The following is a 13,954-nucleotide window of genomic DNA, read 5'->3' on the forward strand; positions in this document are numbered from 1 at the left end:
CACCCTGCTTGTTACATCCTCAAAGAACTGCAGCAAGTTTGTCAAACATGATTTCCCTTTCACAACAGTGATTGTGAGTAACTTATGTACTGAAACTTGCTCAACTTAAGTGTTCTGAATATATCCTCTTTGGTGATGCATTTCACTAAAAATCATGCTAGAAGGTGAGTCAGTGGACTGCTCTGTGACGACTGGTCTGAAAGTTCATCCTCCTGGCTTGTCGCCTCATCCTGATGACATAGTTAACTGGGAATTTGCTAAATGGGGAATTATGAGATTCCACCTACTCCATGACATGCTGTGAATGAGCAACAATGTACGGACCTTCTTCCCTTATTCTTTGTTTCTTTTATTTTGTCTCCTTGGATTCTTTTGGGTTGAAATTGCGCTATACTTTATTAGTTTGGGTGAACACCATTCTTAAAGTATGGATAAAGGAATTTCATATGAATGTGTTAATGAGTTACTGATATCGCATGTGACTTCGTTCCATTTTGTCTCATCTCTCCCTTCTCTCCAGTGTTCTGTTTTCTCACTGCCCTGTGTGCATGTTTGGGGATCTCATTGGCACCCTGCATCATTCACTGATGCAATCTTGAGATCATTTTGTGTATCTCATTCGTATTTTGATATGGAGAGGGATGGGGATTTTTTGCAATTGAGTAGCAGGAAAGTATTCTGTGATATTTTTACATTCTCTGAAACATTGGTCTGAGTTTTAAAGCTGAGTTTTTTTGCCCGTTGATGTTTTATATTGTGTCTTGCTGTGTGTGTGTGTTGATTTTTTGCTTGCTATGGGTGCATTGTCAGTAGAATGCTGTGTTGTGCACAGCAACGACAGTGTCATTTAAGATGGGAGATGTTTATCAGTGCCATGTGGAGCAGGTGGTCCAAGCGCACACCGGCATGTTGAAGTGGCTGAAAGTGGAGCTGGATTACATTAATCCCGCGATTAGTCCCAAAAAATCATTGAATAAGATTATGATCCTAATTTCCTTTATAAAAAATGGCACAATATTAAGGAATGGTGTAAGAAACTGTAGTCATGTCAACCTCCCACCCCCTCACTCCTAATGTGATGCCATAACTTTTTGAGATATTATCGCTATTATTTCTGTATTTGTTTGGGTATTTAAATAAAAAGACTGAGATGTAAATATTTTGCGAAGATCAAGATTTCAGTTGTGTATAATTGACTTAATATATCAGCAAACTTGACAGTATCTTCCAGTTTTCTTATTTATAATTACCTCTTGGGCTGCCTGCATTATGGTAAATATTAAGGTATAATCTAACCAAATCCTGACTTTCTTAAAATCATTTTTTTTAACTTGAAAAGATTGGCACCACAGTTTCACTCTTCCTGTGTGACAATGAAAGTCATTTATTAAGGAGCATTGAGGCTTTAAGAGATTATGAATGTTCTCAGTTTTGGGTGTAGCATCTCTTGGCTGAGTGTCTGTATCTGTCTTGGGTAAAGTGACAGTCTCCTCCCTGTGCTGCTGTACTGATGAGCTTTTTCTCCTTTGTCACAGGTTTCTGATAGATGTGACTATGTCTTAGTGAATGGCAAGGAGATGAGGGGCAAAGTGAATGCCATTGTCAATTTTACTTACGAGCATCTGAGTGCACCGCTGGAAATCACTGTTTGGGTGCCCCGCCTTCCCCTTCAGATTGAGGTCTCTGACACTGAACTCAGTCAGATCAAAGGATGGCGCATTCCTATCGTCTCAAACAAAAGGTACGAATGATGTTCTGCTAAAGGATTAGATTGTTCATTTATTTCATTTTAAATATAAAATACAGAATTAAGAGATCATACTATTTGTGACCAATAACTTAGTAGCTCCTCCATTAGCATTCTCCTCAGCAGTTTGCTGTGTTTGATTCTGAAACTGTTACACAGTATTACATGCATAGAATTACATAGAATGTGCAGCTCCGGAAAAGACCTTTCGGCCCAACAGGTCCATGCTAGTATTGCTACTCCACACGAGCCTCCTCCCATCCTACTTCATCTCACCCTATCAACATATCCTTCTATACCCTTCTCCCTCATGTACTTCTCCAGCTTCCCCTTAAATGCATCTGTGCTATTCGCCACAATGACTCCCTGTGGTACCAAGTTCCACATTCTAACCACTCTGAGTGAAGAAGTTTCTCCCAAGTTCTTTTTTGGATTTATTAGCGACCATCATATATTTATGACCCCTAGTTTTGGACTCTCCTACAAGTGGAAACATCTGTTATTCCAATCACTGGAAGCTTGTAAATGTTACTTATTTTTAATTGGCAAAGTGTTTTTTTTTAATGCTGTAAGGAATTCCATATTGTCTCATGCGTGTGATGTCAAATGGCTGAAAAAATGTCCGACCTATGAAGAAATACAAAGATAAGTATCTAAGCCATGAAGCCAGGAGGCAATAGACACCCCTGGTTCAACCAGAGATTTCCCACATATCTGACACGATTGCCTTAGAGGGACATCAATATCATGGAAAAGACTTTCATTTTAGCTTCAAACGTAAGATCACTGAAAAATTGCATTGAATCATATTGTATCGCTTGCTTATTGACACTTGCCATAGTGATGACTAAATTATTGCACAGCTGTTTTGACCCCTGTTTTTTAACACAAACCATTAAAGTTTGCCAAATACTTTCCATGATGATGATAGAATAATGGGCGGAGGGAGTGATTAAATGGCTGTAGAGTGGTCACTGGGTTCAGATGATATAAACAATGAGAGCGATGTTGAAAGCAATTAATATCATAATCTGAACTGAAAAGCTAAAATCCATAAAGGCTTAAAATTTGAGACTTTGTTGGGGGAAGGGGTAGAAATATCTGAAATAATTATAATCCAAGATTATATTTGATGTTTGTGCAATAGGAGTTGATCATGTGACAATATTTTGATATTATCACACTACATGGCATTGATTTTGAAAGTTTAACTAAATTCCCCAAATCTATTGTCAAGTAATTCCAAATCATTCTATTTAGCACAATCTTCTCTGCCATCTGAAGAGCTACATGCTAGAGGCAAGATGTGTTAGTGGTGGCTGGCAAAGCACATCTGCTGCTAATGACCTGTCAAATTATAGTGATGTTTCGTCTTAAAGAGCCCTCATTCCTTTTAATAAAAATGTTTCTAATGCAAAATAGTGCTCATGTAGCCTCTAGTAGGGCCATTGTTTGTAATGTGAACAGGCACAGGCAACTGTGTCATCATGCTCCCTTATAACTACAGTTGGTGCCTCTATCCCTGGGAAGCATATGCTTCAGAGATTGATGGATCTGCTGCTGAAGCCCTCATCCATGCCTTTGTTACTCTAGACTTGACTATTCCAACGCACTCCTGGCTGACCTCCCACATTCCACCCTACGTAAACTAGAGATGATTTAAAAACTCAGCTGCCCATGTCCTAACTCGCACCAAGTCCCGCTCAACCATCACCCCTGTGCTCGCTGACCTACATTGGGACATTACTTAATCGGGAGCCAATGTCAATATTCTCATCCTTATTTTCAAATTGCTCCATGGCCTCGCCCCTCCCTATCTCTGTAATCTCTGTCAGCCGCACAACCCCCGAGATGTCTGCGCTCCTCTACTTCTACCCTCTTGAGCATCCCTGATTATAATCGCTCAACCATTGGTGGCCGTGTCTTCTGTTGCCTAGGCCCCAAGCTCTGGAAATCCCTGCCTAAACCTCTCCACGTCTCTTTCCTCCTTCAAGATGCTCCTTAAAACTTAGCTCTTTGACCAAGTTTTGGTCACCTGCGCTAATTTCTACTTATGTGGCTCAGTGTCAAATTTTGTATCTCATAATACTCCTGTGAAGCATCTTGGGACGTTTCACTATGTTAAAGTCGCTATATAAATACAAGTTGTTGTTGAATAGCTTCAGTCTCATAAGTGTCCTTGTGCTGTATCTGTATGGAGGCTGTACAGCGACTGGAAAACCATTTTGCTTGTCAGTGTCAGTTTGGCTAACTGGGTAATACTCTCGTCTCTAAGTCAGAAGATTGTAGGTTTAATGTCCAATATGGATTTGGGCACAAGATCTTGGCTGACACTGCAGTACAGTGCTGAGGAAGTGCGACATTTCTTTCGACAAGAAGGTTAAATTGAAGCTTTGCCTGCTCAAGTGAACGAATATAAAAAAATCCCATGGAACTATTTGAAGAGGAGTAGGGTGTTCTCCCTATATCCTGACTAATATTCCTCCTCCCTCCATTCATTCATTTACTGTTTATGGGGCCTTGCTATGTTTGTCTACCTAACAGTAACTGTACTTCAAAGACATCATATGAATGCAAGTTCTTTTTTTTAGCTTCAAGGCTTTATAAACTTGATACTCTTTAAAAGTAATTATTACATATAAAATGTAAATTTTGTGGGTTCCCCACTGATGGTAAGCCAGATGATGTGCTGGTCTATATTGTCAAGAGCATTCTACCACATATTGCACGATGTAGTATTCTGATGCTGAGGTGGAGCTGTCCCTTTAATTTTTCAAATTGATGAGAGAAGTTTGCCAATTGACAGGTGTTTGTAACTTTCAAGCTCCAAGTTAGATGAATCCAACATGTCTAACATGCTGGAGTTGAAACTTCCACACATATAGATATATGTCCTGGAAGTCCCTACCTAACAGCACTGTGGGAGTCCATTCACCACACGGACTGCAGCGGTTCAATAAGGCAGCCCACCACCTTCTCAAGGGCAATTAGGGATCGTCAATAAATGCCGGCTTTGCCAGCAATACCCACATCCCATGAATGAATTAAAAAAAAATTGAAGTTAACATTACGGTGCAAGCACAATCCTTGTTAAAAATGTTGCACCATTTGAAAAGCGCATGATGTAAATCTATTTTTTAAAAAGTGCTATATATTTTTTTTAGTTAGTAATTCTGAGTAATGTATTGGTGCTACAGTGCACAGTACGACATTGTGATGGGATGCTAGCTTTGCACTTGAATCCAGGTATGCAGCTTTCCAATCTGAGGTCTATTGTCAATTAAAGAGAGAGAGACCAGAGGGAGTGAGGGAACATTTGAGCCTGAGTAATATCTGACTGCTCTTGGACACAAGCTTGAGACTGACATTGGCTGGGGCTCAATATCCTCCATTGGGCAGGATAGCGGTTCAAAACACGGAAAAATCAGGTGGCGAGGCCGACTTACCTCGAATCGCATATGGAGAGCTGATGAAGCTCTCAACTATTCGAGCCATGGTGGGTGAGTTAGGAACGGTGACCGAAAGCTTGGTTGTAAATGTGGGTTTTGAGGAGATTTTTACAGAAAGAGAGAGAGAAGAGGTTTCGGGAGCATGTTCTGGAGACTAAGGCAGAAACAGCTGAAAGCTGCGACACCAATGGAAGGGTGGAGCGAGGAAAAGAACAGAGGTCCCGAGTCAGAGGTCCAGAATCACGTCCAGAGTCAGAGGTCCCGAGTCAGAGGTCCAGAATCACGTCCAGAGTCAGAGGTCCCGAGTCAGAGGTCCAGAATCACGTCCAGAGTCAGAGGTCCCGAGTCAGAGGTCCAGAATCACGTCCCGAGTCAGAGGTCCAGAGATGGGTGAGGGAATCCAAGGAGGGAGGAAGATGCAGAGGTTCGGGTGAGGCAAGACCATGCAAGGATTTAAATACGAGGGTTGAGAATTTTAAATCTAAAGTGGTGGGGAAACATATAGGCCAGCGACAACAGGGCAGCGAGGCAAGCGGGACTTAAAGCTGGACTGGATACAGCCAACAGAGTTTCGCATAAGTTGGAGGTTACCAAAGATGCAAGACGGGAGGCTGGAGAATTTGAGTCTCGAGTTGGTGAAAGTGCAGATAAGGGTTTATGTGGCAATGGGGATGAGGTAGGGACAAAGTCATCCGACATTGAGGAGCTGGAAGTAAACATACAGAGATGATTGGGACTGAGAGTTTTAAACTCCGCTCTGAATTGAACAAGATGCCAAGGTTTCACAGCCTAGCACTTAGTTCAGGAGAGGGATGGGGTGAGTGGTAAGGGGACAGAGTTTATGATGGAGCTGAAGAGAAGTATTTAAAAACTTTTTGGGCTGTATTTTCGCCTTTTCTGTTTTCGGGGCGTTAATGGCAGCAGGGCGGGAAAGTTAGCGGCCGGGAATAGTTTGCGCTTTAGTAGTTAAGTTTGGGCATCTGGGCCATGTGTCAGGTGGTGCAACGCTAAGGGAGGCGTTGTACACCTCTCGTGGTGCAAGGATGGGATACTCCCGAGCTAAAGAGCCGGGCTGGAAGCTCCAAGAGAGGCCATGGGCAGGGGGGGGGGGGGAACGTAAAAAAACCCACAAAAATATTCCTAAAACATTGCCCACATCACTGCAACACAAATCGCATCAAAAATTAAAACAAGAAATACTCACACTTACTTTTGGAGTACTTTACCTTCGTCTCCGCCGCCGGGATCGCTGGAGCGCTCTGATTTCCCAGGCGGTCATTGCCGGCGCACTCCACAGATCTATAACCCTCTGAGAGAAGAAATTTCTCCTCATCTCTGTTTTAAATGGGTGGCCCCTTATTCTAAGGTCATGCCCTCTAGTTCTAGTCTCCCCTATCAGTGGAAACATCCTCTCTGCATCCATCTTGTCAAGCCCCTTCATAATCTTATACGTTTCGATAAGATCACCTCTCATTCTTCTGAATTCCAATGAGTAGAGGCCCAACCTACTCAACCTTTCCTCATAAGTCAACCCCCTCATCCCCGGAATCAACCTAGTGAACCGTCTCTGAACTGCCTCCAAAGCAAGTATATCCTTTTGTAAATATGGAAACCAAAACTGCATGCAGTATTCCAGGTGTGGCCTCACCAATACCCTGTACAGCTGTAGCAAGACTTCCCTGCTTTTATACTCCATCCCTTTTGCAATAAAGGCCAAGATACCATTGGTCTTCCTGATCACTTGCTGTATCTGCATATTATACTTTTGTGTTTCATGCACAAGTACCTCCAGGTCCCGCTGTACTGCAGCACTTTGCAATCTTTCTCCATTTAAAGAATAACTATCCATTAGTTTAGATAGTTTACACATAACATTTATATCTGAAGCTTTTCAGAAGTTATTTTTTGGTACATTATTTATATAACTCCCTAATTAGTAATTACAAAGATGACTAAACACTAATTAGCTCTTACATCGCTATATATCCCAAGTTGGAACCCGTTGTTAATTAGGTGTAACAGCACTGTGGGATAGAAAGCTGCTAAAGCTAAAGAGTTGTTAGATGTCAACAGTTTTACAACCCCGTTAAGTTGTAGCCGAACTTTCAAGCACAAGTAGATGAAAACATCACTGTTGCTGGTGATGATTTCACATTGAAGGGATATGTACATGAAAGTGAGGAAAGAGAAATCTGTCCAGCAGTCTGTTTGGCTGAGATCCTTTTTTGATTCAACTCCAAAGCAGGCTGCCACTCACAATCAGACAGAATGCTCGCATTTGCAGCCCCCTCGTTTCTGGCCTCTTCCACAAAAATTGCATAGAGAAAATGAGCAAAAAAAGTCATTGCGTAAATTAATTTTTCTCTTAAATGTACCATTTCCCCCCTCCCAAGACTTGGGGGTATTGTTGCAGCGGGAGGGGGAGTGGGGTGCAGCTGGCTGACAGCAGCCAAAGCAGGAGGAAAGCTGTGCTTGTGGACTGCCAATCTTGAAGAAATGTATGAGCTTCGACAGTGAATGTAGGCAGGCTCTTTGCTTGTGGGAGGCATCATATTTGACCCTGACCCTTTTCTCATCTGATGTCCACATAAAAATAAAGGATTTTAGGTAAGATCCATGCTTTGTTTGCTCTAGACCAATGCATTTTAAATGAGCTTAGTTCAAAGGGAAGAATTAGCAGGGGAAAGGAAATTGCAGCCACTGTTACAAGTTGTTCAGACTGGTGATTCCACGACCAAGCGATGGCAGAAGGTTTGCTCTCTTATGAAAATTCATGGACCATATTATGGTGGTAAAAATATCACATACAATAAAAACAAAATTGACTGTTAAAATCAGCTTTGATTTCAGTTGTAAATAGCCCGAGTCTTTGTCCTATAAATAGGATACTCTGCTGAGGCTCCTCTCGAAACACTGCTCTTTTGCTACAGAGCTGGATTTAATCACTTGCCCCGATGTGCTGCTCAGCAGTCTTGTTATGTTTGTTTAATTTCTGCCTAATTAAACTAAACTATTTTGGCTCCCTCCATGGCTCCCGAGAAGGGAATATGGAGTTATGGGGAGCGGGCAGGGAAGTGGAGCTGAGTCCATGATCGGATCAGCCATGATCATATTAAATGGCTCGAGGGGCCGTATGGCTTACTCCTGCTTCTATTTCTTATGTTCTTATGTATTATGCCGTTTGCTGTGGTCCTGTGCTGCACCGACCTGAAAATTCCAGCCCTGTGCTGAGTTAGCTCCTCTCTGTTTGCTTGGCAATGAGGCGGGGGTTGGGAGTGGGGGAAAGGGAAAATCGACTAGGGTTCTCATTCCCTATAAAATGTCCCTTGATGGAAAATTATTTTTTATGTGGACATCAGTTTCTCTGGAATGTGTAATTGGAACCGCCCAGCCCAAGTTCTGAGTGACTTTGCAAAGTGTAATTCGAGCCATTCTGACTTCAGACCCCAGACAGGATAGAGCTCCCCCAACCCAGCTCAAGGTCTTGACAATGCCAGCCCAAGTTCATGTTCCCTCCAGTTGAAGCTGTTTACTCCCCACCCCGCCCAAGTTCCTGACGCCCCACCATAGATGGGGCATTGTGCGTGGGTCACAGATTGTTAACAGGTTTATTGGGTATGAAGTGAATAGTGACACACACAAAGAGCTTTCCGTGAAATCAGGTGTGGGTGTAAAGGGAGTTGAAAGAACGTGAGCCAACTTCCCCGAGTTACCTCTCTCCACATGATCCCCTCTTGCACTTCCCCTCTCTCTCCCTCAGTCTCTCTCTCTTCCCCCGCACCCCCCCCCGCCCTCCCCTAGCCACTCTCTCCCCTCCTCTAGCCTCTCTCTCTCGCTCCCTTCAGCCTCTCTCTCTTCTTCCCCAAACTCTCTAACTACCCCTCAGTCTCTCTTTCCCCCCGCCTCTCTCTCTTCCCCCCCCCCTCCAGCCTCTCTCTCTGCCTCCAACCTCTCCCACCAGCTTCTCTCTCTCTCTCTCACCCACCCAGCCTTCCTCGCCCACTCCCCCAGCCCCTCTCTCTCTCACCCCCCTCCCCCAGCCCCTCTCTCTCTCACCCCCAGCCTCTCTCTCACACACCCCCCAGCCTCCCTCTCTCACCCCCTCCCCCAGCCTCTCTCTCACACACCCCCCAGCCTCTCTCTCTCACCCTCCCAAATAAAAAGGTAGAAGCAGCTCCAGCAGCAGCTTGCACATGGCTCGTGACCCCACTTCTGACTCCCAGCCTCATTGTACGTCACACTGTGCATGCGCGACCGAATCGAGGGCCCAATGCGCGCATGCACAGAAGGACACAGAAAAAACTACTGCAAATAGTCACTCCGAAACGTTAAACTGTATTCAGTTATGACTGATGTACATGCTTATGAATAAATACTTATAGCTGCGCTATAATGGTATTTTGCCGAGAGACTCGGCATTGAAAGTGTGAAGTTGCTGTCATCGTAGGTGGTCCCTCGAAAGAGGATGACTTGCTTCCACAAGAGTTCACAGATGTTTCAATGAAGGCCCCCATGTTCCAGTCCTGAACTCCAATTGAGCAGGTGGAAGATGCCTGTGCGTGGGTTTTTTAACGTCTGGCGACTGGATAAAGGCCTAGCTCTGTCAAACTTGTATGATGGCTGATGCACATCAGTCATCATACAAGCTTGACAGAGCTAGGCCTTTATCCAGTGGCAAGGGTTAACCAGGACGACTGGAGATCTGCTCTGTTGTATGGACCTAGAGCACACACATATTGCAGTGTGGGCAGGCCCATGCTGCCCCTGAGCCCTCGGCTCTTCTGGGTGAGCTTGCTTACCTGACAATTACCCATTAAACACGGCAGATAAAGTTGTCCATTCCAGTATAAATACATTTTTAACAATGTGACAAGTCTTAATTACTGCCAAACAACCTCTCTGGCACTGAAAAATAACTTTTACAAGTATGGAGTCTCATTCCTTGAGATTTTAATTATTGTTGGAGATTTAAATAAAAAAATGTAAATAACAATTTTTTCTTTCTGTCTTTTTACTCTCTCTCTTAATCTAATATTTCTTTTCCTCTCTTTATTTTGCTTTCTGCACATGATTTGGCATTGAATTAAATATTCTAACTCACACTTTCTGGTTTAGACAGAGTGTTTCATTAACAATCCTTCAACCTGATTGTTTAAGGAGATACCCAGTTTGCTTGCCCTGTTCACACAGGTCCCAGATCACAGTAAGGTACTGTGCAAAATCCCATAGAAAGTCTGTGGGCAAGTGCAAGTGTAATGAATGGCTGACGCCATTTGTTCACCGCTGAGCGCAAAATCCGGCTCAGTAATGTAAATTGTGCAGAGCTCCTGTTTCTAACACACCTTTTAATTTCGGAAGATAGGTTGTGATGCCTTTCAATTGGCCATTGCATCAGGAATTGAAGATTAATATATAGGAATAAAAACTCTGCTGGGGAAGCAGTGAAACCTCAACCTTCAATGAACAAAACCGACACACTGGGGTTAAAAATCCACAGCTTTTCTGAAAGAAGTGTGCCAGAATTAGGCCAGGGCCCGGTTACACTAGGTTTTGGCCTACCCGAAGAATTTGCTGTATGACCTACTAGAGGTGAAGCTTCCGCCAGCCCCAAACAAGGCTATTGATATAGGAGAGGTCAGGGCTGCGGCAAGGTTTCTCTAGGTAATGAATTCCTGTTTTCCCAGTGTAGGGCTGATGTTACCTGGCTGATGTTTTTTCATTGTGTTTGTCTCACAAGGTTGCAAGTTAGTTACAGACAAGGAAAACCATTTGGCTCCTATTAGTTTATCCATCCAGCAATACTTTACAGGTCCCTATTGCAGCATCCATTGATTCTGAAATGCATCTAGGGTTTTCACCTCCACCGCCCGACTGAGTAGTCCATTCAAAGTGTTTATAACTCTCTGTGTGAGGAAATACTTCCGAATATCAGCCCTAAAGTTACCTTTTACTAGTTGCCACCAATTTGTCCCTGTCCTACTCTTGCAATTTAATTTGAAGTAATATTCTGGATTTGCCTTTTCAATGCAATTCACTATTTTAAATATTTCTACAACATCACCTGTTGTAAGAGGAGGACAAAATACCTCCAGTACAAGGGAACCTAAAAATAAGTCAAGGGGAGGAACTTAATTGGATTTAATATAGTCAATAAAATGGCAATGGAGAAAATAATGAGACTTAAGGTAGAAAAATCTCCAGGACCTGATGGTTTCCAACCCAGAGTATCAAAATAAATAGGTGAGGAAATTGCAGATGCGTTAGTCATAATTTTCCACAGCTCCCTCGAATTAAGAATTGTGCCTTTGGATTGGAAAATTGCAAATGTCATTCCATTATTTAAGAAGAAAAGGAGGGAGAGACTATGTAACTACACATCCATCAGTGTTGGGAAGTTACTCTAATCTACATCAGACAGAGTTACTGAGCACTTGGACAAATATGAGCTAGTGAAAGAGAGTCAGTGTAGATTTGTGAAGGCTAGGTCATATCAGATTAATGAAGTTGAACGTTTTGAGAAGGTTATTAGCATCATGATTAGGGGAGTATCTATGGATGTTGTCTATTTGGATTTCCAGACAACATTTGATAAGGTTCTACACGAGAGAACATTTCCAAAAGTGAAAGCATATGGAATTAGCGGTAACCTTGTGACATGGTATGGTAATTGGTTGGGAGGTAGGAGACAGAGAGTAGGAATAAAGGGAAAGGTCTCTGATTGGCGAGATGTGACAAGTGATGTGCTCTGGGGATCTGTAATGGGGATGCAGCCTTTTACTCACTCAATGGCTTGGATGAAGGAATAGAGAACTGAAAATCCAAGTTTGCAGATACACTAAGTTAGGAGACACAGTTGTATATTCGGAGCAGGAAGTTACAAAGGGATGTAGACAGACTAAGTGAGTGTGCAATGCTATAGCAGATGGAGTTCAATGTAGGCAAGTTGACGTCATTTGCTGCGGATCTGAGAAAAACAACTCAGAATGAGAGACTAGGAGCTGTGGAAGAGCAAAGGGATTTAGGCATTCAGAATGTAATCAAAAAAACTAATGAAATATTGGTCTTTATCTCAAGGGGGTTGGAATACAAAAGCGAGGAAGTGATGCTTTAGTTGTACAAAACCTTTAGTCAGAAGCCATCTAGAATATTGTGTTTAGTTCTGGGCACCTCAAGAAATATATATAGGCCTTAGAGGGGGTACACTGCAATTATACAGAGGCTTAAAGGATTAAATGATGAGGTCAGGTTGGACAAACGTAGTTTGTATCACCTTGGGTTTAAAATGTGATCTAATCAAGGTGTAGAAAGGGATTCAATCAGGAAGATACAGTGAAACTATTTCCTCGGGTGGGGTAGCTTGGACACTGAGGTGCCGCTGTATTTAACGGCAGGACCTCATTATGGTTTTTTTCTCCTGTTTCCTTACCAGCAGCTGTCCAGGTTGACAGGCTGGCTGGTTGCTGGGCAGGAAAACTAGCAACAGGAGGCCACAACTGGGGACCCTTGGGGATGGTCCCTGGAAATCAGGACGGGGTGGGAGCTAGAGATGGGGGCTGAGGGAAAGGATGCCGACCACGGGAGCGAGGGAGGGAAGGAGGGAGGGAGAGGCCGCGAATGGCAGAGGGAAGGCCAAAGGGTTTTTTATGGGGCCATGGAGAGCACTCCTGCTCCTGCTGGCCCACGTAATGATGGAAAAGGGACTTACCTTAGGGAACTGGCAGCTCACACATTCCTTTCACTGAAGGGTTTCCCAAGCCCTGGAAAACCTGTGCAGCTATTGTTGAACTTCAATTGGGCTCCCAATTGCACTGTGGTTGCTTGATTTAAAAAAGGCAACTCTCGATAATCCGGGTCCCTCGGGGATTGGGCTATGCAGTGTAAATGATTTCTCCGTTAAAGCGAGTTGACATTATAAAGTTAAAACTTCAATGAATAAATACTGTGCAATCAGCTACAAACAGTAACAAGGCAATTAAGTATGGACATTACCAGCATGCATGTGGGTGGACTCGAGGAGGAGATTGTCTAGCTCCGGGGTTCCAGAGCGCGCTGCCTTCCCGGGCTGAAAGGACTCCAAATGCACCGGCCCTGTTATATATGTAAACCTGTAAATACCTTGTTTAACCACCAGAGGGCTCATCCCCTGGAGTCCCAAGGATCCCACAATCCCTTGGGAGCACCTGTACATAAGGAGGCCTCACAGGCTGGAGAGGCACTCTGGGGACCTGTAATAAAAGACTACAGTCACACATTACTTTGAGATTACAGTATCTGGTCAGATTCTTTATTGACGAGGTACAAATGATGAACCCCACCGCAACGATGCAGAGAACCGTGGGCATCCTGGAGAAATTTTCGGAGGGAGATGATTGGGAAACCTTCGTGGAGCGACTCGATCAATACTTCGTGGCCAACGAGCTGGAAGGAGAAGCGAATGCTGCCAAACCAAGGGCGATCCTCCTCACCATATGCCGGGAACCAATGTATGGCCTCATGAAAAATCTGCTCGCTCCAGCGAAACCCACGATAATTTGTGCACACTGGCCCGGGAGCATCTAAACCTGAAGGAAAGCGCTCTGATGGCGAGGTTCCGGTTCTACACGTACAAGAGGTCTGAAGGCCAGGAAGTGGCGAACTACGTCGCTGAGCTAAGGCGCCTTGCAGGACATTGCGAATTTGAAGAACATTTGGAGCACATTCTTTGTACTTGGCATTGGCCATGAAGTAATACTTCGCAAACTTTTAACTCTCGAGACCC

At 43.7% G+C, this 13,954-nt stretch overlaps 1 protein-coding gene across 1 annotated transcript in view; it reads left to right on the forward strand.

Moving 5' to 3' along the window:
• LOC139269241 (transmembrane protein 132D) overlaps positions 1-13,954 on the forward strand; it is a 1,017,604-nt gene that overhangs the window by 917,928 nt on the left and 85,722 nt on the right. Inside the window, exon 9 of the mRNA XM_070888330.1 lies at positions 1,536-1,741. Within this exon, the coding sequence (XP_070744431.1) occupies positions 1,536-1,741 (206 nt within the window). The remainder of the gene's footprint in view (positions 1-1,535; positions 1,742-13,954) is intronic.

The sequence above is a fragment of the Pristiophorus japonicus genome, chromosome 8, assembly GCF_044704955.1.
Source record: "Pristiophorus japonicus isolate sPriJap1 chromosome 8, sPriJap1.hap1, whole genome shotgun sequence".
NCBI lineage: Eukaryota > Metazoa > Chordata > Chondrichthyes > Pristiophoridae > Pristiophorus > Pristiophorus japonicus.